Source organism: Geotrypetes seraphini, chromosome 18 (genome assembly GCF_902459505.1).
Source record: "Geotrypetes seraphini chromosome 18, aGeoSer1.1, whole genome shotgun sequence".
NCBI lineage: Eukaryota > Metazoa > Chordata > Amphibia > Gymnophiona > Dermophiidae > Geotrypetes > Geotrypetes seraphini.
The window spans coordinates 11,761,009-11,788,631 of NC_047101.1; the positions used below are offsets into that span (position 1 = coordinate 11,761,009).

The 27,623-nt window shown below is 41.6% G+C and overlaps 1 protein-coding gene across 6 annotated transcripts; it reads left to right on the top strand.

The window, feature by feature from the left end:
• The first annotated feature begins 1,344 nt into the window (after positions 1 to 1,344).
• SLC25A48 (solute carrier family 25 member 48) lies at positions 1,345 to 27,237 on the top strand. Of its 6 annotated transcripts, none has more exons than XR_004537473.1 (9): positions 1,349 to 1,612; positions 5,301 to 5,344; positions 13,493 to 13,564; positions 15,938 to 16,190; positions 18,389 to 18,646; positions 24,833 to 24,966; positions 25,608 to 25,737; positions 26,096 to 26,168; positions 26,960 to 27,237. XR_004537473.1 is itself a non-coding variant. In XM_033927015.1 (9 exons), exons 4-8 carry the CDS (start codon positions 13,544 to 13,546, stop codon positions 25,728 to 25,730), a joined length of 789 nt encoding a protein of 262 aa, XP_033782906.1. In that variant the 5' UTR covers positions 1,353 to 1,612; positions 2,641 to 2,877; positions 5,301 to 5,344; positions 13,493 to 13,543; the 3' UTR covers positions 25,731 to 25,737; positions 26,960 to 27,078. The 6 variants fall into 6 exon arrangements, 3 of the variants coding, with proteins under 3 accessions (XP_033782904.1, XP_033782906.1, XP_033782907.1); XM_033927015.1 differs by lacking the exon at positions 26,096 to 26,168 and adding an exon at positions 2,641 to 2,877 and having other exon boundaries at positions 1,353 to 1,612; positions 26,960 to 27,078; XR_004537475.1 differs by lacking the exon at positions 26,960 to 27,237 and having other exon boundaries at positions 1,345 to 1,612; positions 24,833 to 24,958.
• The last annotated feature ends 386 nt before the right edge of the window (positions 27,238 to 27,623 follow it).

Consider the following 27,623-nt stretch of genomic DNA (forward strand, 5'->3'; position numbering starts at 1 on the left):
ATGTTGCTACTTATGATTTTAAAGGGTTTGAGGCTTGTGCAGGTGAGGACGGAGCTTAGGCATTGGTGGAATGAGGCATTATGACATCACAATCTGAGCTCTAGAATGTTGCTACTTAGGATTTTAAAGTGTTTGAGGCTTGTGCAGATGAGGACGGAGCTTAGGCATTGGTGGAATGAGGCATTATGACATCACAATCTGAGCTCTAGAATGTTGCTACTTAGGATTTTCAAGTGTTTGAGGCTTGTGCAGATGAGGGCGGAGCTTAGGCATTGGTGGAATGAGGCATTATGACATCACAATCTGAGCTCTAGAATGTTGCTACTTAGGATTTTAAAGTGTTCGAGGCTTGTGCGGATGAGGACGGAGCTTAGGCATTGGTGGAATGAGGCATTATGACATCACAATCTGAGCTCTAGAATGTTGCTACTTAGGATTTGAAAGTGTTCGAGGCTTGTGCAGGTGAGGACGGAGCTTAGGCATTGGTGGAATGAGGCATTATGACATCACAATCTCAGCTCTAGAATGTTGCTACTTAGGATTTGAAAGTGTTCGAGGCTTGTGCAGTTGAGGACGGAGCTTAGGCATTGGTGGAATGAGGCATTATGACATCACAATCTGAGCTCTAGAATGTTGCTACTTAGGATCTGAAAGTGTTTGAGGCTTGTGCAGATGAGGACGGAGCTTAGGCATTGGTGGAATGAGGCATTATGACATCACAATCTGAGCTCTAGAATGTTGCTACTTAGGATTTTAAAGTGTTCGAGGCTTGTGCGGATGAGGACGGAGCTTAGGCATTGGTGGAATGAGGCATTATGACATCACAAGCTGAGCTCTAGAATGTTGCTACTTAGGATTTTCAAGTGTTTGAGGCTCGTGCAGATGAGGACGGAGCTTGCAGGAATGGGGGAGGGGCAGGAAAAGAACTCGCCGGGATGGGACGGGAAAATGAGTTCCCGCGGGGACAGGGAAAAATCTGTCCCAGTGTCATTCTCTAGTTTGAAGCAACAGGCCATTTTAGCTTTACTAAATCATTGCAACTTTCCAATGCCCTATATCACTGTTCATGGCACTGCTTCCAAACTACTCCTGGGGGAAACAGGTCTCGTTTTCAGGATATCCACGATGAATGCATGTGCAGTCTTTAGAAACCCTTTATTTCCAAATATATTTCAAGCATAGTCATTGCAACTATCCAGAAAAGCTGACTGGTCAAAGGCAGTTCCAACAGCGGGTTTTCAAGCACTGATCGGTGTCCCATCTATGAGTGAGCAGAGCACAGAGGGAGGTTTCTGCTTACTGTGCCTTTAAGAACATCTGAAATGATGTCACACCAAGTTTGGAGGCTTGAAGCTGCAGAGGTTAAAAGCAGACAAGTAGGAAAACAGAAACTTTATAAAAGAATTCAGCGGCAGGGGCAGCTCACTCGAAGATTGAAGGCTCTGGGACATTTGGAGACTGAAAAAACCAAAACAATGCGAGACAAACATGCAAGTGAATGAAGCTGAAAGCCATCTGGCTTCTTACAGGAAAGATTGAAAGGAATTTATAGCTTGGAAAAACAGCATGAGCAGTTTTCAACTGGATGATTTTGTAGCTGGTTGGATAGGGGGTAAGTGATAGGAATGAGAGATTTGGACACTCTGGAATGCAAAAATTGTAATTGCTTATCTGTATTTGTATTGTTGAGTTACTGTTTCAAGTTACACTGGGTGAATTGATATGACATGTAGGCACTGTCTGCAGTATAATTCTTGCCTCTGTTAGGTTTCTACATGCTCAAAGTGACATAGAGGACTTCTGATTGTGGGCTTTAACCGATAAACACACAAATAAAACACCCCCAATGCAGTAAATAAATAAAGCATAAATGAACAAATGAAATATGTGTTTAGTAAATAAACACTGGAAAGGCTAAAGCGGCTTTGGAGAAGAGACGGCTCAGGGGAGATATGACAGAGGTCTATAAAATACCTGAGTGGAGTGGAAAGGGTAGATATGTAGCACTCGTCCCAAAATACTAGGACTAGGGGCATGCGATGAAGCTAAGTAGTAGATTTAAAACAAACCGGAGAAAATATTTGTTCACACAATGTGTAATTAAACTCTGGAATTCCTTGCCGGAGAATGTGGTGAGACCAGTTAGCTTAGCGGGGTTTTAAAAAAGTTTGGATAATTTCCTCAAAGAGAAGTCCGTAGGCCATTATTGAGATGGTTTGGGAAAATCCATTGTTTATTCTTAGGATAAGCAGTACAGAATCTGTTTTAATACTTGGGAACTAGCTAGGTACTTGGGACCTGGGTTGGCCAATGTTGAAAATAGGACACTGGACTTGATGGACCTTCGGTCTGTCCCAGTATGACAATCCTTATGTTCTAATCACTTTCCCCAGCACGCTCGCCCCTCCTCTGACTTGTCTTGAACCCGCCACTCTTTTCTGTACCGATGAACCCTACGCAACTTCAACGGGGAAAAGTATGCAGCCAGTACAAAGGAGTGCGGAAAAATTCTCAGCCCAACCAACCAATTCCCTAAATTCGGAGCATTATTTTGCCACTGTAGCTGAAAAGAGTGTTACCTCCTTTCATTAAGTGCCAATTTTCGGAAGTGAACTTCTATGTTTTTTGACATTGTTTCAGATCATTGACCGAGCCATGACCACGGCATTCTCTTCTTGCTGACCATTCCGTCTCTGAAAATTAGAGGCACCAGAAGAGCAACAACTTTTTCAGTCAGAGCTCCCCAGCTGTGGAACAAGTTACCAATTTATTTGCGTGGTGAAGCTTCTTTAGAAAAATTTAAAAGCACATTAAAAAGCCACCTATAGAAGGATGCATTTGAGTCAAAAACAGGATAACTCTTATCAACAATTTCAGGTTCAAATATTTATATCTAACCAGATCTATATATAGTTCACAATTTCTCCCTTTCATATTTAGATCTTGTTTTATTTGTTTTAGATGTTGTTTTTCCTTAAATGTTCTCTTACTTTCTTTAATAATTGTAGTTCAATCCTGTTTCCTTTTGTATCACTTATTGTTTGTGTACATTGAAGGTATGTTTGTCTGTTTAAATTGTTTTATATTGTCCTCCCCCTAAAATTTTTTTTATTGATATATGCATTGAAAATATATATATTTTTTAAAAATAATTTTTATTATTTTATAAAATTACAATAGTGTAATACAGTAAATTGACAACATGAAAACACTATTCCAAGCAGAAAGTATAGAATCATAACTATAACCGCCCCCCTTCCATCAATTATTGATATTAACAATATTAAACATCTTAATAAGAAGATTCAATATCTATGTTAATCACTACCCAACCTTCCCGCCCATCCCAACCCAGATGTGTAATGAAAAAACTCAGAAGGCAATATATTATCTATTAATTTGCATTCGCAAATAATGCCAATGGATTCCAAATTTTGTTAAATAAAACACTACTTCCTGAACGTTCTGCATTGAAAATATTTGATATTGCGTTTATATCAAAATTTTAATAAACTTAAAACTTGTTGTGCTGAGAACTTTTCAGCACGCCCCCCCCCCCCCCCCTTTATAACCAGAGGCATAGAAATATGGATAAACACTGGGTTCCTTTTCCTAAGGCGCCCTGGTCATTTTAGCGTGTGCTAAAGATTATCCATTATAGTCTATGGATGCATTAGTGTTTAGCGCACGCTAAACTGGCTGGCGCGTCTTAGGACTCCTTTTACGAAGGTGCGTTAGGGCCTTAATGCGCGGAATAGCGCGCGCTAAAATGCCCCGCGCGCTAGCCGCTACCGCCTCCTCTTGAGCAGGCGGTAGTTTTTCAGCTAGCGCCCGCTATAGCATGCACTAATCCGGTGCGCGCGCTAAAAACGCTGGCGCACCTTCGTAAAAGGACCCCAGTGTTATTTTGTCGCCTCAAGGAACCCCTAAGTAGCTGGAAAATAATAAAGCACCTGAGAATCGAAGCCCTACTTCTATATTATACCGGTGTGAGTTTCGGGGCTCCTTTTGCGAAGCCGCGTCAGCGGCTTTATCACACGTGACTTTTTATCACGCGCTAACCCCCGCGCTAGCTGAAAAACTACCACCTGCTCAAGAGGAGGCGGTAGCGGTTAGCGCAGCCGGCAGTTTAGCGCGCGCTATTAGGTGCGTTCAACTGCTAACACGGCTTCGTAAAAGGAGACCTAGGTCTTTTCTATATATAATGGAGTTCTTATATATTTTATATAGAAACATAGAAAGATGACGGCAGAAAAGGGCCACAGCCCATCAAGTCTGCCCACTCTATTGACCCACCCCATTAAGTCTGAGTGCTAATGACCTAGTTCCTTAACTCGACCCTCGTAGGGATCCCACGTGGATGTCCCATTTAGTCTTAAAGTCGAGCACGCTGGTGGCCTTGATCACCTGCACCGGAAGTCTGTTCCAGTGATCTACCACCCTTTCTGTGAAGAAATACTTCCTGGTGTCACCACTAAATTTCCCTCCTCTGAGTTTGAGCGGGTGCCCCCTTGTGACCGAGGGTCCCTTGAGAAAGAAGATGTCGTCTTCCACCTCGACACGTCCTGTGATGTATTTAAATGTCTCAATCATGTCCCCCCTCTCCCTGCGTTCCTCTAGAGTGTAGAGCCGCAATTTGTTTAGTCTTTCTTCGTACGAGAGACCCTTGAGCCCGAAGATCATCCTAGTGGCCATCCGCTGAACCGACTCAACTCTAAGCACGTCTTTACGGTAATGTGGCCTCCAGAATTGCACACAGTATTCCAGATGGGGTCTCACCATGGTTCTGTAGAGTGTCATTATGACTTCAGGTTTACGGCTGACGAAGCTTCTATTGATACATCCCATCATTTGCCTTGCCTTGGATGAGGCCTTCTCTGAGTTATTTGTATTTTATGTGATCTGCTGAGAATTTGTGAGAGATTTAGCAGAATATAAAATTTTAACAAACAGAAACATTTGTACATGATAAACAAGAAATAATATTTTTGTTCTGTGAAGTAAATTATAGGGATAGGCATTTAATAGCATTAGATTCATTCGGGTGCCTTAAAAAAATCAATTTTGTATATATAAACCTTTGAATTAATGCATATGCAATGAAGTTGCACATTCTAATCGGCATACGACAAGTTATTAAAATGTGTGAAGAAGAAGAAAAAAGCCCACACGAAAATAGGAAAAATTTGGATAAAATCAAAAAAATGATCAAAATTGGTTTTTCTCCATACGCATCCCTAGTAAATTGTTAAACACTGCTGTTTCAGATGGCTCTCTAGCAACTTTATTTTAATCCACAGGGATCGCAAGTGTCGTGGTGGGACATCCTCTAGATACCGTGAAGGTAAAGTTGTTTTTCGTCATTCCTGTGTGGGGCATATAGTCTGTCTTTCAGTAAATGTAAAGATGCTTTGGAAATCTGAATTGTGTTGTAATTTTGTTTGTTTTTGTGAAATCATAATTGTAAACAAAGAAAACCAGTAATGCATATTATATTATTTAAATAAATGGGTTTTAAGATCTTTTCGAAACTGATAGTAAGTAAGAAATGGAGAAACGAGAAGATTCAAACATGAATCCATTAATCCTGCTTGGAATGCTAAGGACCTAGCCCAAAATTTACACATGTAACTGTAAATTAATACAATTAGCACCACTCAATTCCAATTAATTTCTATTATCGTTTGATAGCACCTAATTGAACAATTAATTTATGCACCTGTATTTCTATAACCTTCATGCACAATTTTTCACACTAAGCACCAGATTCTGTAAATAGCGCCCTAAGCTCGCCTACATTGTAGGTGCCGCTCAGTGTGGCTGTTAATCAACACTTATAGAATCCCACCTAGTGACGCCTAGGCATGCTTAGACTTTGCTGGGCATCCTAGAGGTAGGCGTTGGTATATTAGGCCAGGTTCTACTTGACCGAATCTACATGTGCCTAACTCAGACACCTACCGATGCCTAAGTCAACCACGCCTAGTTTCCACCCCTAACCATGCCTACTTCTCAGATAGGCGGTGTTAGGCATTGGGGGAATACCTCGACATAGACGTCACTAGGCTTCCTAAGAGTTCCACGCAGAACTCTTAATTAGTGATTTAATTTCTTTTTTGGGGACTGGTTGCAAACTGGCACGATCAGTTGCACGGAGATTCCAAAGTTACGTATTGCTAAGAGTCCTTGATTAGGGTACCTAGCAATGCCCAGTGTAGGCATCCTATAACTGAATCTGGCCTAAGTGTAAAAATGGGAGGTTATGTTATGTGCATAGTAACATAGTAACATAGTAGATGATGGCAGATAAAGACCCGAATGGTCCATCCAGTCTGCTCAACCTGATTCAGTTTAAATTTTTTCTTCTTAGCTATTTCTGGGCAAGAATCCAAAGCTTTACCCGGTACTGTGCTTGGGTTCCAACTGCCGAAATCTCTGTTAAGACTTACTCCAGCCCATCTACACCCTCCCAGCCACTGAAGCCCTTCCCAGCCCATCCTCTATCAAAGTCTGCCCAGTACTGGCCTTAGTTCAATATTGAATATTATTTTCTGATTCTAAATCCTCTGTGTTCATCCCACGCTTCTTTCAACTCTGTCACCGTTTTCCTCTCCACCACCTCTCTTGGGAGCGCATTCCAGGCATCCACCACCCTCTCCGTAAAGTAGAATTTCCTAACATTGCCTTTGAATCTACCACCCCTCAACCTCAAATTATGTCCTCTGGTTTTACCATTTTCCTTTCTCTAGTCTTATATATGTGCACAAAATTACATAATTAGAGGTATAAATTACAGATTTAGCTGTTAACACTTGCACCATCTCTAAGGCTTAGCCTTCAACATTATATTTAGGTTCAATCTGTTTACTGAAACTATGTATGTTCCTCTGTTACCTGCCCTAAGCTTTCTGGGAGGGTGGGATATAAATCAGAATAAATGAGTGCTGTATCTAAATGATGACCACATATTTTACCCGTTACACTAATATTCTATGAAGGATAATTAGGTGTTTACGTTCCTTTAAAGAATGGGCACCTGCGTAGAGATGACCTGTTGTAGAATAAACCCTGTATCTATTATAACAGGTCACCTAAATTTAAAAACCATTAAATGTTGCACCAATATGGCCTCTTTAAGATATAGTGAGTCCTCCTATACATTCCTACCACTGGGGGTCAGTGCAGCAGTTGCAGAGTTCATTTGTGCAGGACAGACAGGCCCCTTGGAATCCTGCAGAACTTGGCCCTGGGATGATGTCTCTACTTTTTAGACTTCTAGTATGTCCGAGACTACAGTGTGATAGGGGTTTAGCACAAACTGCAATATTTTTTGCCTAGATCTTTTCTGGTTGCTGTCTAAGGTCAAGGTTTACGGTAATTATTTCTGTGCAGAGACTTTTCTCTTGCAACTGTTCCATTTGAACAAACATCCAGGAATAGATTGCAACATTTTTAGTTACAATGTTACTACAGATCAGTAGAAAGGTGTCATTGATTACAAAGGCTATCTGAGGCTCGGGATCTTCAATGCATTGCATGGTATTCAGTGGAATTGAAAAGACTTTGACAACATCTATAGGTACTCAGGCTTTTGCCATTCAGAGTATAATTTGGAATGCATAGGAGGCAGTTCTTTAACTGGGTGCCATCATATAGGCACCATAAAAACTCAGGTAGTGAGCCTATTCTCATAAAAGATAGAGCAAAATCAGAAGTGTCCAAAATGCTAAACAGAAAAAGGAAAAAGCCTCAGAACCCACCCTCCACCAAACTTCTATAGTAGTAGAGAATTATGGGTAGTAATCTCACTGGTATTCAAAAAACAACCCCTCCCCCCAAAAAAAACCCCCCTAAAACCCCCACCTTCTTTTAATATCAATGCAAAAACAAACTGAAAATCAATAAAAGCCTATCTGCTGAATCATGATATCCCTCCACCAATGATGGTAAACATTTCTCCTTTAAGCTGCCTCAGGGTAGATAGGAACTTCTTTTACTATGAAGACTCACCCACATTGATTTCACACCCACTCACACTGGTGTCAAAAACCTTCACAAAAAATGGCCGCAGGACGCAACTATTTATAAGCGCTAAGGCTCATGAGCACTAAAAGTGACATTTACACATATCACTTACAGTATTCTGACATTTTACATGTAAAATAATAATAATTTTATTTTTTATATACCGCCCTACCACATTGTTCTAGGCGGTTCACATACAGTACTAAAAATGTACAAACAGTGAATAAAAGTACGAAATCTAAAAACAGCTAAAATTAAACAATAATTGAATAAAATGCATTTGCGAAAATAAATAGATATTCCTTAAAAAGTACAACTGTAAAATCAATGTGCAAATTTCCAATCCATATTCTGAAACATCAATTTAGCTCTGCCTCTGTCGTGTGCTTCCACTTCTCCTGTAAATGCCTCTCTGCCAAATAAGGTCTAAGTTATTCACGTGCATCATTATAGAATAATGCTTAAGGGGCTTACTGCCATTTGCACATCATTTACCCATATATGGTTTACCAAAAAATGTTAAAAATAAGTGCACCAAGATTCTATTGAAAAAATCTTGGTGCTAACATCATTCCTTAGCTGAGTCCCAAATCTGAGATAATTTACGGTAATCTTGGTGCTGACATCATTCCTTAGCTGAGTCCCAAATCTGAGATAATTTACGGTAATCTTGGTGCTGACATCATTCCGTAGCTGAGTCCCAAATCTGAGATAATTTACGGTAATCTTGGTGCTGACATCATTCCGTAGCTGAGTCCCAAATCTGAGATAATTTACGGTAATCTTGGTGCTGACATCATTCCGTAGCTGAGTCCCAAATCTGAGATAATTTATGGTAATCTTGGTGCTGACATCATTCCGTAGCTGAGTCCCAAATCTGAGACAATTTACGGAAATCTTGGTTCTAACATCATTCCGTAGCTGAGTCCCAAATCTGAGACAATTTACGGTAATCTTGGTGCTAACATCATTCCTTAGCTGAGTCCCAAATCTGAGATAATTTACGGTAATCTTGGTGCTAACATCATTCCTTAGCTGAGTCCCAAATCTGAGATAATTTACGGTAATCTTGGTGCTAACATCATTCCTTAGCTGAGTCCCAAATCTGAGACAATTTACGGTAATCTTGGTGCTGACATCATTCTGTAGCTGAGTCCCAAATCTGAGATAATTTACGGTAATCTTGGTGCTGACATCATTCCGTAGCTGAGTCCCAAATTTGAGATAATTTACGGTAATCTTGGTGCTGACATCATTCCGTAGCTGAGTCCCAAATCTGAGATAATTTATGGTAATCTTGGTGCTGACATCATTCCGTAGCTGAGTCCCAAATCTGAGACAATTTACGGAAATCTTGGTTCTAACATCATTCCGTAGCTGAGTCCCAAATCTGAGACAATTTACGGTAATCTTGGTGCTAACATCATTCCTTAGCTGAGTCCCAAATCTGAGATAATTTACGGTAATCTTGGTGCTAACATCATTCCTTAGCTGAGTCCCAAATCTGAGACAATTTACGGTAATCTTGGTGCTAACATCATTCCGTAGCTGAGTCCCAAATCTGAGATCATTTACGGTAATCTTGGTGCTAACATCATTCCATAGCTGAGTCCCAAATCTGAGACAATTTACGGTAATCTTGGTGCTAACATTATTCCGTGGCTGAGTCCCAAATCTGAGATCATTTACGGTAATCTTGGTGCTAACATCATTCCACAGCTGAGTCCCAAATCTGAGATAATTTACGGTAATCTTGGTGCTAACATCATTCCGTAGCTGAGTCCCAAATCTGAGATAATTTACGGTAATCTTGGTGCTAACATCATTCCTTAGCTGAGTCCCAAATCTGAGACAATTTATGGTGGTTTAATGGAAACCAGCTGAATGGGCAAATTCACTTAAACTGCTCCTTCAACATAGATATGAGCATATCTCCAGCATAGCTAAACTCTCTTCATGCGTGATAGACTACAAGTCAAGCAAAGAACCTTCGTAAATAGTTTGATAAATATTTTGGTATGTAAACCTCCACAGAGGCACCTTTTCTTGGAAAACAGTGTGGCCAGTGTAATCTGAGATCCTGGTTTGGTAATATACTGTATGTGCACTGTTGTAAACATAGGGAAATTGATTCAAAATGAATCGAGCCTGTGTTAGCTTCTGTTGGCCAAGGCCCAAGCATATGGTCAGAGATACCAGCGGAGGGGACCATGCTCAAAAGCTAACACCAGGGTAAAAGGCAAATAGAAGCAGACTAACACATATATTATTGTCTACCAGATGCAGTAGTATAGAAATACAATTTGCTGAGCAAAAATATAAGATGTACATTTTTTGTAGGTAATGTCCGACAGGACCTGTTTGGAATAAATGGCAACGTAAAATTACGACAAGATGAAGATAACATATTATATTTATAACAGTGCAGTAAATTCAGGTGGATTAAGGAGGGGGGAAGAGGGGGGGTAGAGCGGGTCAATTGTTTAGGTATTTCTGGAACAGGTATATGAATTCAATAATTTGTCATCTTAATTGAAAAAATCATAAATCAATAAATTAACTAAATTTTTTGGAATGCTCTTTGGTGGGACCGTTGTGGGTACGTGCACTTCAAGAGGTGGAGGGTGTTTTGGGGCGCTCCCTGGAATGGTCGTACAAGACTCTGCTGCTTGGTGTCACGGATCCCCTGACTGAGGCTGGTATTTCTGCGCCTTTGCAACGCTTTGTGCTGGTGGCCCTAGGGCTCGTTAAGAAGTTGATTCTGCAGCACTGGGTGGGAAGCGAGTGCCCTACGTTCCAACAATGGAGAGCTAGTATGTCCCAGATGGCGGTATGGGAGAGGCAACGCAAGAAAGATGCCACTAGCTGGCAATCAGTGGCTTATGTGGAGTGCTGGGACTCGTTCTAAGTTGGGTCGGTTTCTCAGGATGCACGGGGAGGGGGGCGGGTGGATTTGGGGCGGGGGGAGGGAGGGAGGTTTGTTTTCCTGATGTTCTGTTTCAAACATAAAAAAGTGTGAACTTTCATGAGTAGGTTCTGTTTGAGTGCTTGATTTCTGGCCTAGCTGTATTGTATACCTGATTCTTGTCTCTATGATGTTACTCTTTTTTGGCTTGGTTGCTGATTGTACCTCTCGTGATTGGTTCATTCAATAAAAATATATTCAAAAAAAAAAAAAAAAAAGAGTGCTCAGTGTATATTCTTATTCAAACACAGCAGAGTTGTTGAATAAAGATGTTGTAACTTTCCATCAATGCACCCACCTACCTACTTATCCATAATTGATGAAATAGCCTTGTTAGTATGTATAAGAACTAAACCATAATGGATGAAAGAAAAGATGATACTTAGCTTCACTTAATGGTTGGTAATGTCCAGGTTCATATACAAGAGGATAAACAGTATTCTTTATAGCCACTGCCGCTGGTTTTAAATTCAAAAGTTCAGATGTTGCTGTGATAATAGATCCCGAAAACAAATCCCAACATCTGAAGAAAGAATATGACCAAATCCTCAATGTGAAATATTCATTGGTAATCCTCAAAACTCAAGTACTTCCTCAACACCGATCGTGTTTCACAAAAGGTTGCTTCATCAGGAGGAAGATTGAAACTAAAAATCAAAATAGCAAATATAAATCTATATATCAAACAATTACCTGAAACTAGATACATTGAAATTGTAGCAAAAATCATTCAATATACTCTAAATAAAATCACCCTATACAGTATCTTTATTCCTTTTTTGAGTTACAACAATAATCCCTTAAAATATAAAAGGATCCCAATATTGTACACTCTGGAATTTAACATCAAAATTAATTCTCCATTTTTTTGAGTTGTAGCTTAGTAGAATAAACTGTGCACCCAGGGCTCCTTGCAGCCTTCGTCAAGTCATGCCTGTTAATAAAGATAACAGAGGCTGTTTGTTCACACCCTTTTACATTTTAAGAACAGCAAAACATATATATATTTTTTATAACACTGTTTAAATGTTGCACATAGAATTGTTGAACAGGGAATGGACCAAATAGAATTGGTAGAATTTGACTTAACTGCATTCTAAAGATATGATCTCTACAAGGTGGATTCTCCTGTTAACTAGTAAGAATGAATCAGATAAGGGACTTATTATGAGAAGATATTTTAAAATTAAGTCAGCTAAATTTTGTGGGGATACAATTCTTATTTTTCCCGACGTGGCAAAGGCCACCCAATTTGGGTGCAACATATTATTTGAAGTTTCCCTGCAAATGTATCATTAAATTCCAAGATCATGAATATGTCATTGGGGATGTAAACCAGTTAGAACAGTTTGTAATTCAAAAGGAACAACATTAATATAACTGAGAATAGCCAAAAAATTGATTCATCACTGCTTTGTTAGAGGGAAATATAGTCTAAGATAAGTATTTGTTTTAGATTTTTTTGAGGGAAGATCTAATCTAATCTAATCCTTAGGTTTGTATATCGCATCATCTCCACGTTCGTAGAGCTCGACGCGGTTTACAGTAGGAGAAATAGGAAAGAACTACAACAGAGGGTTAGAGGTAGAAGTATGAAGAAAATTTAGAGGTTTTGGGATGCCAAGATATAAGAGTTTCCTTGATTCCTAAGTTGGAGGGAGACTTACATTTTTTGAGAAAAGCCAGGTTTTCAGATGGAGGGAGCTCAAGTTCCGAAGAGGGGAGGTAAGGTTGTTCCAGAGCTCAGTGATTTTGAAGTGGAGGGAGGTCCCTAGCTTTCCTGTGTGGGAAATGCCTTTTAGTGAGGGGAAGGATAGTTTTAATTTGTGGGAGGATCTGGTGGTATTAGGGTTTGAGGAATTCCAAGAAAGAGGGATAAAGGGAGGGAGGATACCATATAGGATTTTGAAAGTTAAACAGGCGCATTTATAGTGGACCCTGGCGATTATCGGAAGCCAGTGGAGCTTGGTCAGGAGCGGGGAGACATGGTCAAATTTACTTTTAGCGAAGATGAGCTTGGCCGCGGCATTCTGAATCCGTTGGAGTCTGTGGAGGTTTTTCTTAGTTAGGCTTAAGTAGATAGAGTTGCAATAGTCCAATCTGGAGAGGATGATGGATTGGACAAGGAGGGTAAAATGTTTTTGATGGAAGCAGGGTCTAACTTTCCTCAGCATGTGAAGGCTGAAAAAGCATTTTTTTACCAAGGATTGGAGGTGGTCATTGAAGGACAATGTGGAATCAATGATGATGCCCAAGACCTTGCTCGAGAAGATAAATTTCCTTTTGTAGTGTATTACTTTCTTATTATTTTTATTTTGAGGTTTATAAAATATTTTTTTTATCACAATGTTTAAATGTTCCACATAATATTTTCCATTTATACATACGTGCATTCTTTCTTTCTGAGCCCAGACCCACACTTCAGACCTGAAAGAGCTCTTGACTTATTTATTACATTGGTCAATTTCTCACTTGTTCATTGTTCATTAATTTACCTCACAGACTCGCTTACAAGTTGGGAAAGGATATGGAAGTACGCTAAACTGTATTCTTATGATCTACAGAAATGAGAGTGTAAGTACCGGGCTTGACCCTGTGATGTACAAAAATCACAGTATCTGTATCTGATTCTGAACTTAGCTCACACCTGTGCACTGGAAGCTCAAGGTGAGTCACATTCAGTATAGCAGTTATTTCGCTGCCCTCGGGGAGCTCCCAATCTATCAGGCTGATGAAATAACCTACACTGAGCTTTGGGATCCTTTTACTAAGCCACGTTAGCTGCTGACTTGTGCCAATGCCATTTAAATCAATAATAATCTAAAGACGCTATTCACCATTTTAACCTATTTTTAATTCCACATCCATTATTTATTACATAAACTAATGCATAAAATCTGTCAATAATGCGAGTAAAATATAAATGTGTTCAATGATGTCTCCAAGCAAACACAATACAGTGCTCCTCCGGTCATTCGTGGTTGGAGATTCGCGGTCCCAGTCATTCGCGGTATTTTCTGACCAGCGGGCTCACAATCTATCTAATGTACCTGGGGCAATTAAGTGACTTGCCCAGGGTCACAAGGAGCAGCGTGGGTTTGAACCCCCAACCTCAGGGTGCTGAGGCTGTAGCTTTAACCACTGCACCACACTCTCCCCCTAAAACCCTGTCTTCATGTCTTCCTTCACTATCTCGTCATATTCAGGAAACGATAATAAATGCCAGCAACCCTCCTACTCTGTTCAAATACTACTTGAAACCAATTAGATATTATTAAACCTACCTGCGTTGCACTAGACCAAATCACTACCTCTGATCAGGGCAGGATCAACCAATAGGCCAAGTAGGCACGTGCCTAGGGCACAAAATGGTCAGGGGGGCCTGATGAAGGAGGGCATCAACATTGGTTTTTCCAAACGGCAATGGGCCCCTCCAGCATCGATTGGCAATGCAGGCCCCACCCCAATCGGCAAAGCAGACCCCCCCCCCCTTCGACGGAAAGGAAGACAATCAAGCAACGCGGGTAAGAAAGGCAACGGGAACTGTAATTGTGCAAGGCCAGCTTTTCACTCGCTTAAGTTGGCGGCGCCTATGTCAGATGCCTAAAGACACCTAAGTCAGCCACGCCTACTCTCCACCCATAACCATGCCTACTTTTTAACATGGGCTTCATTAGGTGTCCTTAGGTGCGGGAGGGCGCCTCCACTTAGGCGTCGCTAGACATCCTATGAGTTCGGCGCCAAACTCTTAAATTGTTTAATGGGGGTTGGTTTGTTTTTTAATTGACTGAAAACCAGCATGGTCAATTACCACGCTGATTAAGCCAATTAAAAAATAAAAATTTGGCACAGATCCTGAACGTTGCTAAGTCACTGAAATGAGGGCGCCTAGCAGTGCCTAATGTAGGCCCCGTTTATAAAATCTGGTCCTAAGAATATTTAATATTTTTTTGAGTGGTCTCGGCAGGAGACAGAGAGTGGACATTCCTGTGCTGATCAGTTATCACATGCTAACTGGTTGGTACAGGATTACCTCGTGAGACCTTGTCACCTACAAAGCACCTTACTTACTCCCCTCCCCCTTTTACTAAACCGCAATAGCGGTTATTAGCACAGGGAGCTGTGCTGAATGCCCCGCACTGCTCCCGATGCTCAGAGGGTTCCTATGAGCGTCGGGAGCAGCGCGGAGCATTCAGCGTGTCTTCCTGCGCTAATAACTGCTATCGTGGTTTGGTCAAAGGGAGGGGGAAGTTAATTTTTTAATTAGCTTATTTGGTGCTGATAATTGAAAGTGCCATTATAAACCAATTAAAAAAACGTCAATGAGCGCATAAGTACGCTAGAACTCTGCTATGCCAATCTGTTTGCTATTTCTCATTTAGAATGGCGCGCACCAAACAAAAGGGTCCTTCAACTCATCTGATAAATCCAAATGCCTTCATTCATCCAAAGTCTCATAAAATTAATCCAATGACTCAATGACCCGACATGCACATGTTTCGGCCCGACCGGTCTGCCTCAGGAGTCTTGTGAGTCTTCACCGTGTCTATTTGAAAAACCATACAAAGTACAGAAATAACGCACCCTCGAAATGCGGCTGCTAAGGTGAAAAGTTGTAAGGCAATGAACAACACTGAGACCTTGCTGTGAACAACTTTTCACCTTGTATGGTTTTTCAAATAGACACGGTGAAGACTCACAAGACTCCTGAGGCAGGCCGGTTGGGTGCGTGTCGGGTCGTTGAGTCATTGGATGAATTTTATGAGACTTTGGATGAATGAAGGCATTTGGATTTATCAGATGAGTTGAAGGACACTTTTGTTTGGTGCGCACCATTCTGATTGGGACAATTCCACTTTGGTTTTCTGCTTTTGTGTTTGTGGTTTTGTTTCCCCTGTTTTACTCTCTGCTATTTCTCATTTAACATTTGCGTTATTTCACTGCCAGGTTGCTGGGTTCTATAAAGGGATGTCTTTCCCATTGGCTAGCATTGCTGTCTATAATTCTGTGGTGTTTGGTGTCTTCAGCAACACTCAAAGATTTATAAGTGAGCATCGTTACGGGAACGCTAACCATGCTCCTGCCCTCTCAGACTTGGCCGTTGCAAGCATGGCAACAGGGTTCATTTCAGTAGGACTTGGTGGCCCAGTGGACTTGGTAAAGATAAGGCTACAGATGCAAACTCAAAGTCAACTAGCAGGTAGGATGACAAGGACTCTTTATTTGTTGTCTGGAATAGAATAATTTTACTCTGTAAACTGATCAGATGGTCGGTGTATCAAATCAAATATAGAATAAACTTGGAAACTTACAATATGGTTCCAGTCATGGAGACTTTTGTTCTAGTCCTGACTCCTGATCTTCTCAATTTCACCCCTTTGCATTGTCATTCTTAAGCTCCTTGTTCTTGAATTGCAATTAGCACTATGACTGTTGCATAGCATCAAGAAGGGAATGAAAAAACCCAGGATAGAGACAAAATAATCTTCTCTCTCAAATTTGGGTCACATCACAAGTCTTCTTTTCATTCTGCTTTGATGCTCAGTCTTTCATTGAGCTCTACAAATCAATATAGAGGTCAATATTGAGCCACAGTGGTCAGCATTATTTTAAATATCAACTGTTGGAACCAGAGGCGTAGTAAGGAGGATAGAGGTGCACTTTGGACTGCCCCAGGTGCTGTCTTGGTAGGGGGGGGGGGGCTGCGCCTTTCCTCCTCTCTGCACCCCTATGAACTCTTGAAATGTTCAGCAGTTCGAGCAGCATCTTCCAACTGCTGTTCGTGCCGGCCTCGGCTTCCTTCTGACATCACTTCCTGGTCACAAGACCAGGATGTGCCTCCCTCCCTGGTTGGAGTTAAACATAATCTGGTAATTCAGCACCAGTATCCAGACAATGGCTTGCATTGAATATCCAGATTGTGGGGGTCAACGCCAAAGCTATCCAGGTATGTGGATAGATGATCAAATAAAATTAGGATTAGCTTCTTACTGTCTTAACTTTATCTATGTAGTTTTCTGGTTTGTAGACTGTCACCACTCACTGGATAACTCTGTGACTGCCCTCATAGACTGTCCTGGCACACTGTATTAGGCCACTGAATATCCCAGTCTGTGGTACTGGTAACCATGTAAGTGTGACTGAATATTTCTAATTTCTAAATTGGCGCTGTAGGCTCAGTAACTTCAGAAATAGAGACATATGGCCTTTAACAATCACTCTGCCAAAAGAAACCAAATAAATCAATTTGTTATACACGATGGGAAGAACATTAATTTGGTGGCTATATAGTCAGAACTATTTTGGAAATTAAATTAGACTCCTGAAGCAGGCTCTATAGCTGAAACACAATTTGTAATAACGTTAATAAACATTAATCTGTCATTTGTAACTCTATATCATTAAAAGGCCCAAGGAGCTATTTCTTCACCTCCTTTCCTCGTCACTGCTATCCATGACATGAAGACTTCTAGATTCCCTCTCCGGAACAGCTAACCTCCAAATCAGTCCTTTCTATGATATCGTGCATGGCCGTACAATGCCTGCTGTCCTTGGTCTTAGAGATTGTATGGAATACGGTAGGCCTCTGCAGACAGACCTGACATTGGCTTTCAATGATTGTTACCTTTTGGGTTAGTCAGCTTCTCTCACAATCATGAACTTCCCTGGCATATTGTCCGCAAGCTCCAGTTGCCTGGCACAGATTTTTCCCTGTTCTGCATTGCTTAAAACAGCTCATCCTTTTTGTATTTCCACTTTACAGTGCCTGACGCTTCACACATCAGAAGGGGGAACCATTCTCCTCTCAGGATGCCAATTCACCCACAGCAGCATTAGACAAATGATGTCCTCCAGCAGGGAAACAACAATTTCTGTATCGTATTTGTATGCACTAATGCATTAGGAAGAGAACAGAAGTAGAAGGTGAAAACATTATACACCAGACACAGATGAAGAGAAGCCTTCTGCTTTTGCTGATCTTCTCCCACCCCACCCTTCCACCCCCAGTGGGCCAGGATCTCTCACTGGGTGACCTCCCCATGCCCTGGCAGCAGGAAAGGCCTCCATAAAAGATCATTCCGTACTGCCACTAATCCTTCAGCATAAAAGGAAACGGCTTTTGACGAAGGCCTTTCCTGCAGCCCCGGCACGTGGAAGCAACTCTTTTTGCTTCTGGTTGCCAATCTGACGTGCCTGGGGTGGAGCGATGGGTGGATCTGTGCAGGGCACTGGACCGGTTGGGGCAGAGCGATTGGTGGGGGCCTACTCTGAACCTCCCACTGAGTGAATTGGCCCCCTTGGCAGTTCTGTATACAGTGACTGTAGAAGTACTCTAGTCATTTTTACTATCTAATGACTCCTCCTTCTCCTTTCTCTGTTTTCTTTCCTTTTTCCCAGAAAACATAACTATTGGTCACAGGCCTGTGGGCTTTTCTGAGCAACCTACATACAGAGGCCCAGTGCATTGTCTTAGCTCTATCCTGCAGCAGGAGGGATTCTCAGGCATCTATCGTGGAGCGAATGCAATGCTGCTCAGGGATGTTCCAGGATATTGTGTCTATTTCATCCCTTATATATTTCTCTGTCAGTGGAGCATTCCCGATGGGCATACAACAGCAAATGCCTATTCCGTGTGGATGGCAGGAGGGATTGCAGGTAAGGATTATGAAAAAGTAGAGAATGACACGGTGACAAAATTCATCACCGTTCCGGTCCCCGCGGATAACCGCGGGAAATAATCCCATGTCATTTTGTAGTGTCTATTTCAACCTCGGTCCTTCTACACCAGCATTCTTCAAAGCAAAGCTTGCGGGTCAGTGGTTGTGGCCATTCATACTCTGATTCTTATGTGAGCCAAGGATAATGAAGCCATTGTGACATCACTGATGTGATTGGCTCTTAGGCACTGGTGGAAGGAGGCATTATGACATCACACTATCTGCTCTGGATACCAGAGACAGTCATTCTCAACCTCAGTCCTTCTACCCCAGCATTCTTCAAAGCAAAGCTTGTGGGTCAGTGGTTGTGGCCATTCATACTCTGATTCTTCCCTCTCTCCTTAAAGAATGACATGAAGATGGTTTCCCGTGGTTATCCGCGGGGACGGGAACGGTGATGAATTTTGTCACCGTGTCATTCTCTAAAAGGAAACGGCATTTCGTAAGTGTAACTCTCGTCATAAGGCACATTTGTTTTCTGCAGCTTTTGGCCCACGCTGGCGCGAGCAGTAGACTGAAAAAGCTGCTCTTGCTGGCAAAGATTTAAAGAGGTGTGGGGGATAGTGCGGCGCAAGCACGGCAAGGGGGGTCCGGCGCCACTATCCCAGGCATCTCCTGCCCTAACTATGCCACTGCTTCCAGTTACCCATGCCTTGACGCAAAGGTGGGGCTTCTGTGAATTACATGAACGTTGCCACTTTTAAGTACCCGCCAGTGTCATCAGATCTATGGCTCGTGTTACTGGGGGGTCTGCACATGTCAGTTTAATAGATTCTTGATGTACTGCTAATCTAATCTAATCTTTGATTTCATATACCGATTCATCCCAACAAGAGGGCTCGGCTCGGTTAACAGAATATTAATAAATTATACAAGAGATTAGAACAGAAACTAGCCCCCTCTTCTACGAAACCACTCTAGCAGTTTCTAGTGCGAGGAGCTGCGCTGAATGGCCCACGCTGCTCCCGATGCTCATAGGAACTCAATGAGTGTCGGGAGCAGCGCAGCTCTCTGCGCTAAAAACCGCTAGCGCAGTTTCGTAGAAGAGGGGGGTATATCTTTTAAGCCAAAATTTTTTTATCTTTTATGGTTGATTATTTGAAAAAGAGAAATCACTAGTAAATTTCTGGAATAAATATGTCTTCAATGCTTTATGAAAAGTGGGTAGATGAGAGAGAACTCTAATTATAGAAGGAAGGTCATTCCAAACTTTTACGAATAAAAAAGAAAACGATCGACAAAAAATTGGCCACGGTTTTTATTCTTTTAACAGTAGGAAAGCCAAGCTTATATTTCTGAGAGCTCCTAGAATTAGAGATTTCTTGTGAATTAAATGAAACAGAGACCAAAGGAGAAAAAAATACCATGTAAGATTTTGAAATTTACAGTTGCACACTTAAATTGGATTCTGCCTTTCTATGCTTCCTGCAAAGTGGTCTACATATTACATACAGGTCCTTTTTCTATGTCTAGTGCAGTGGTCTCAAACTCGCGGCCCTCCAGGTACTATTTTGAGGCCCTCGGTATGTTTATCATAATCACCAAAGTAAAATCAAACAGTTTCTTGATCATATGTCTCTTTAGCTATAAATGACAATATTATTATTAAGACTTAGTTAATGTCTTATTACAGAAATTACAATTGTGCATGAGATAAACTCTTTATAGTTTATAAACCTTTTCTTTTGGCTATCTTTTTTTTTCCTGAGGCCCTCCAAGGACCTACAAATCCAAAATGTGGCCCTGCAAAGGGTTTGAGTTGGAGACCACTGGTCTAGTGGGTTTACAATCTAAGTTTTGCACCTGGGCAATGGAGGGATGAGTGACTTGCCCAGAGTCAGAAGCAGCTGAAGATGAATCACACGGATCAGGGTAGTGGCTCCTTACAAATGAATGTGTAGACAGTGCTCCACTGTAGGGGGATAATTGAATTTCAAAAAAGTTCCTGCGTAAAGATGTTTTAGACCTGGAAAAGGGCCAAATAAGCATGTAGAAAGGAGGTGCATGGAAAGCGTGCATCTAATTTTATGTGGATCACATGTAGGAATTCCCAGGTGCATCATTTTTGCCAGAACAGGGTGGATTTGTAATAGTTCTGTAATATGGCAAATTTAACCTGTAAACTGTACATCACATATACTGGTATTAGATCCCTAATGTGTGTCTAGTTAAGATAAAAACTTGTACCGGAAAACTTTGCACTGTTAAGAGTAACTAGGGCAAATTGTAACCTATAAACTCTATATCATGTTTATTAGACCTAGTATGTATCAAGCACTTGGTCGCTCTTCAATGAAGGCAAGGAGGTAACACTCCAAACGAAGATCAGACTTGGCCATGCGCTGATTTTCTCAGTGGTCAGTTACGGATTTGAAAGCTGGACACTACGGAAACAAGACAGAAAGAAGACTGACTCATTTGAGAAGGATTTTAGGCATGCCATGGACCACTTAGATTTACCTCCTGGTTTAATATTTGATGTATAGTAAATAAATTGAACTTGAAAAATTGAACTTAGAAGAGCTAACAAGTCGATGATGTCACCTGAAGCTCAAATGATGAAGTTACGACTGTCTTATTTTGGTCACACCATCAGAAGAGAGAGATCAATGGAGAAGGGCATCTTTTGTTTGGGAAGATAGAAGGAACCAGGCGAAGATGGCTGGACACATTTAAAACAACCATGGGGATGACGCTGGAGGACCTTTCCGAACTAGTACAAAACCGATTTCTTTTTAGATCCGTCGTTCATCTCAATGGCACCTAGCAACAACACGTATCAAGTTAGGAAATAACCTCGTATCGTAAACCTGTACTGTAATTGTGTTAACTGTATATTATGTCTGTTTGACTTACAACCCGTTCTGAGCTTTTGGGGAAAGTGGGAATAGGGGTGGGTATATACCCGCTTCAGAATTGTGGCTTTCTATCCCTCCAAATGCCATCAAGGTTAAGGTTAAAAATGTGGGAGTCTTAGGGCTCCTTTTACTAAGCTGCGTTAACGCATGGAATAGCGCGTACTACAATGCCGCACGAGCTAGACGCTAGCACCGAGTTGGCGTTAGTTCTAGCCATGTGGGGTGGGGTAATCTTCTGCGTATGCTAAAAACGCTAGTGCACCTTAGCAAAAAGAGTCCTTAGTAATTTTGGTAATGTTTATTTAGTGGAGGTTCACATTTTAACTCTCGTTCTTAGAAAATGATACACCAGGATCCCAGTCAAAGAAATAGATGAGCACATAACTGATAAGGCTGGATTAACAACAACCGGAAGGATCAAAGGGTACAAAACAGGTTTCAGCCTGATCACCAGTTTGTCCTCTCGCTATTTAATTCGTTTGCTCATCCAACCCACTCACTGAAATTTAACTTCTGGCACAAAGTGGCAATTACTGAGCTTGGATTAGTCTATCAATATTAGGCTACTTCAGGAAAGAACTAATATAATGCCATGTAAATGAGACTGGGGGAAGGGGTAAAACGCAGACCTGACGGACCTCGCGGATCTAAACCCGCACGTCCTTAAAAATCTGAGGTCCGTGCCGCCTGTAGTTAGTTTCTGGCTCTGACAGACTTCGGTGACATTGTAGCGCTGATGGATCCTAATACTTTTCCCTCCCTATGCCGAGATGGATCCGACATGGATCCGACATTGTCACCGAGGTCTGTCAGAGCCAGAACTAACTACAAGCGGACCTCAGATTTTTTTTTTTTTTTTTTTTTTTATTTATTTATAATTTTCAAATTAACAAATCAAGATACATCTTGTACAGAAAGTGATTACATCAAAAAGAACAAAAGAAACCCGATGAATTATATAGAAATCAGATATTTGTATAATCTCTCAAGTCCACCATTATAATCCATGATGTGAATTAAACGGATTTTAACAAAGAATCATATTATAAAAGACAAGTGGTACGTGGTTAACTGAAATTCCAGGCGCCCTATAACTCAAACCCTCATTCTTTCCCCTTTTCCAGGCGGGACATAGAGAGAAGGGCCGTTAACTGATTAGGTTCAAAGAAAACATAGGACCTCAGATTTTTAAGGACGTGCGGGTTTAGATCCGCGAGGTCCGTCAGGTCCGCGTTTTACCCCTTCCCTGAGACTTCCCTGATACTTTTCGAAAGGCTCCCCAAATAATGGGGACTATATATTTTATTACCGGCGCCAAACTGAACTCGGTCAAAGTACACATAAGTAAATGGACACCGGACAACACCCTTTTGTAGCTGGTAGAAATTTCACAACAAATGCTTTTCAGTGCTCAGAGATCTTGCGCAATGAGACCGTATGTGGGTTGCACCGTGATCCAACAAATGGGCGCACGTCAAATGCATGCATAGAAACATAGAAAGATGACGGCAGATAAGGGCTACAGCCCATCAAGTCTGCCCATACCATTGACCCACCCTTATAAGTCTACTGGCCCTCTTAACTCTACTGACCTGCTCTATTAAGTCAATATCCTAGCGACCCTATTCATTGGTATGACCCTCGCAGGGATCCCACAAAGGTATCCCATTTATTCTTGAAGTCTGGGACACTGCGGGCCTCGATCACCTGTACTGGAAGCTTGTTCCAATGCTCTGTCACTCGTTCCGTGAAGAAGTACTTCCTGACGTCTCCACGAAACTTCCCTCCCCTGAGTTTGAGCGGATGTCCTCTTGTGTTCGAGGGTCCTTTGAGAAGAAAGATATCATCTTCCACCTTGACCCATCCCGTGATGTACTTAAATGCAGGACAATGGCGTGCCATCAGTTCTGCTCCATACAGCGGATACTTTTTTGTCTTTTTCAGGGTTACAAAGTAACCCTCTTTTTTGAGGGGGGAACCCCCCTTACTACACTTAAAATATTCATTTGCTATCTAGTATTAGGGTAAGGTTTAGATCAGGATTATGGGAACCCTAACCCTAACCCCTTAGGGCTCCCATAATCCTGATCTAAACCTTACCCTAACACTAACGGAATTGATGGCGTCACATTGTCCTGGCGCGCAATTGTCGGCGCACGCATTTGATGGTGTATCGGGTTGCACCCACTGTAAGCTGTCTTTCTTCTCAATCATTGCACTTGCTTAATGTTGTGCCCCCCCAAACGGGTTTCTTTTCTTCAACCGATCTTATGTCTTGGTCCACCGACAAATCCGCACAGGACAATTGCAGCCCGTAGGTGGAAGGTTCTGATTTTCTGACACTCCTCAAGCCCCGACCCTTGCCCGTAAGTGGGAGGCCCTGATTTTCTGACACTCCTCAAGCCCCCCCCAAAGGGAAGGGGCCTGAAGAGTGCCAGAAAATCAGAGCCTTCATGTTAGGGTAAGGTTTATATCATAATTAGGGTTCCCATAATCATGATATAAACAGCCCCCACCTCCCTCAAAAAAGAGGGTTACTTTGTAACCCTGAAAAATACAAAATAGTATCCACCACCGCAATTGTCAGGGTGCATTTGTTGGAGCACAATTGTCTTGTAGTCATTTGACGGGGTCACCTATGTCTTATACGTTTGTATCTAATAAATTAAATGGTACTTAGCTGACTGCTGGGTTCTGACTTGTTTCGCAATGAAATGCTGCCTCAGAGAACCCTCTTAAAAGCTTTCAGATTTCTCGACCAAAAACTTTGGTCTCAAGTAAGTTTTTCAGAAGTGTTAATTCCGAAAGCTCACTGAAACCAAATTTAATTCCCACCCTGCTTGCCTGAGTCTGCGTACTTTTACTTCATCGGAAGCTGTATTGCTGTTTGCCTACGCAAATTATTCAGTAAAGACTTTTATTCTTGGAACAGGGCAATTCTGTAACAGGACACCTATAGAAGGAGCTTGGGTACTACTGGGTATATACCTGCTGAACAGTTAAGGAGGGAAAGGAGTCATATGTGTTGTACAATAGTGACACCTAGTGGCTGGTTTTAGGAACTTTGAACTATTTCATGTCCTCTTCAGATTTGATCACTCATGCTAATGTGGAAAGCAATTAACATGCACATAGCAAAATCTGTTCTTTCCTAAGTAGTCTTACTGTGAACATTAATGATTTTTTTGACCGACCTGGTGGACCTTTTTTCTCAGCACAACTTTTATTCTGCAGGCCTCTAAATATTGCAATTGCTCTACTTTTAGGAGCAATTTCCTGGGGAACAGCCACGCCAATGGACGTGGTGAAAAGTCGACTTCAGGCAGACGGCGTTCATTTCAAGAAGTATAAGGGCGTGGCTGACTGTATATGTCAAAGCTACCAGAATGAAGGTTTGAAAGTATGCTAAATCACAAAAAAATTTCATTAACTAACTAATAATTGTACAGTCATGACATATTAGAAATATGGCATTTTTGCTGGTGTTCAATTTTATTTTTTATGTCTGACCATCTGACTGTTCGTTAATCCAGAATGTTTCATAACCAAAGGTCATATAATAAGGACTCTACTGTATAAACCGTTTGAGCTGTTAGGCCCGGGATCTCTAACCAATGCCAAATTTTTAGGTGCCAGTAGGTGCCCAGACTCAGTTAAAAATGTCATTCAAATGACCCTATATCTGTATACCGACATCTACACAATGACTGGTGCATAGTTAGCACTTACACAAAACTCATTTTGCATTGTGCACCCACAAAATTATGAATCAGAGCCAAGCTAACTGGTGTGAAGAGCCCCATGCATTTTACTGCACCAACTCCAGAATGGGAAAACAGCCTGAGTGAATCAGTTTTTTGTAGCAAGGTGTTGCTTCATGCAGAGAGGGTGGGGTGAGGGGTGGAGAGACTTTTTATGAATGATGTAAGTCCTGGAACAACATGATAAAGGTTTCTGCTTTGCTTTCATTCAGATTGAGAGGCATAAAAGCGTTTTTATTCATAGACCTTTATTTTTTCTTTGTTCTCGACGCCGATACAGGTGTTTTTCAGGGGTCTCACGGTGAATGCAGTGAGAGGATTCCCTTCAAGTGCGGCAATGTTTCTAGCATATGAGCTTTCGCTTAGAGCGATAAGGAGAGGCCATACAGAACCGAATCCTTGAGCCTCAGGTCAGTTGTGAGAGAAGAAAGTCTTTTAAGCTGAGTCGCTTCTTAAGGAGCTGCCAGATAGGGTTTAAACGGCATGCTTTATCATATGGTTTAATCTAAAACCAGTAATTTATGTAGTTATATAACCAACCCACTCCGCTAGATCATGTAAACCAACAAAAACTAGGTTGATATATCAATCTTCTAAGAGACTAAATCGAAATACCTCAGCCCCACCACTCCACCGCAATAATAATTTCTAAAGCGGGAGATTTACGTGGTGCTTCATCATTGGTAAATCGTCTCAAATCGTCGCGATTGTATTCGTTTAAATATTTTTTATTTTAATTTTTCATTTTGATTTTTTATCTTTACACAGGGAGACCCTTGAGACAGCACATGTAGTGCGAAACATGTCGGGTCGGACTCCCAGGTTTAGCTGTGTGTAGATGTTAAGTATACAATCTTATACACTTTTTATAACTTTCTATTTATTGATAAGTAAAAAATCAAAATGAAAAATTAAAATAAAAAATATTTAAACGAATACAATCACGGCGATTTGAGACGATTTACCAATGATGAAGCACCACGTAAATCTCCCGCTTTAGAAATTATTATTGCGGTGGAGTGGTGGGGCTGAGGTATTTCGATTTAGTCTCTTAGAAGATTGATATATCAACCTAGTTTTTGTTGGTTATCATATGGTGGCACATCAAAAGCATGTCGGTCATTCGCATGCTGACACCTGCACGCAGGACAAAAGCACACCGCCGGTTCCGCCGCTTTTACGCCTTACCTTTACCGTTCTGAGGGGGAGGGGGTGAGAAACAGCTCGTGTTCCTGCTGGGGTGTGTGGGTGGGGGAATACCCCCACTATACTTAAAACTCCCGAACAGCGAGAGAATGGAAGTTTTCAGTGTACTGGGGGGGGGTCCCCCTCCCAACCCCCCCCCCCAATGGGAGCGCAAACAGTTATAAGTGCACTGGGGGAATTCCGCCCCCCCACCTCCCCTCAGAATGCTAACAGTAAAACGTAAAAGCGGCGGAACCGGTGGCGCCCTTTCCTCCTGTGCGTAGGTGTCGGCGCACAATTGTCAGGGCGCCAGTGTCCTGTACACTTTCATCGGTGTACCATATCATATTGCTCCTTTCCTGAAGTCCAATTCGCATGGGAATATGATAGATTTGCACGTCCCTAAAGTTTTGTTTTAATACTCGTTTTGTTTCTTCATTTCCACAGCACTGCTGGACATACATAGCAACTGGAACGCACAATCTGGAGTAAAATGTCGTTGAAGATTGAAAAGGTCTTGAAAGATGCCGTGTGGAATTTACAGTATAACATTCAGATCCTGGGTGCAAAAGAATTATGCAGAGGAGCCAAATAGCTCTTGCATGGGATAAACACACAGAAAACCTATAACCCGTTCTGAGTTCTTTGGGGACAACGGAACAGAAAACGAATTAAATAAATAAATAAACAAATGGTATAAATTAAAGAACTAAGGCCGGTATTGGACAGACTTGTACGGTTTGTGCCCTATATGTGGTTATTCGGTGTAGGATGGGCTGGGGAGGGCATCAATGGGAACTCCACTAATATGGAACAGGAGGATGTTACTGGCCAGACTTTACGGTAGATATCCTGCAAACAGGTTGGTTGGATAGGCTGGGGTGGGCTTGGACGGCAACTTCAGCATTTGGAACCTAGGACAATACCAGACTTTACCGTCTATGGCCCAGAAATATCAAAGAAGACACAAGTTAATGTAATCATGCATTTTTAATGCGTATAACTAATGGGCAGACTGGATGGACCGTTCAGGTCTTTATCTGCCGTCATTTACTATGTTACCTGGCAGAAACTCAAAGAGTATCAACATTCTAGAGCTGAGATTGTGATG

Coding starts and splice junctions, on each gene's coding strand:
- SLC25A48 (XM_033927013.1), top strand. CDS start 1,567: ATGAGCAGTTTTCAACTGGATGATTTTGTAGCTGGTTGGATAGGGG. Junction 16,191..18,388: donor AACTCAAAGTCAACTAGCAG/GTAGGATGACAA, acceptor CCTTTTTCCCAG/AAAACATAACTATTGGTCAC. Junction 24,967..25,607: donor ACCAGAATGAAGGTTTGAAA/GTATGCTAAATC, acceptor ACGCCGATACAG/GTGTTTTTCAGGGGTCTCAC.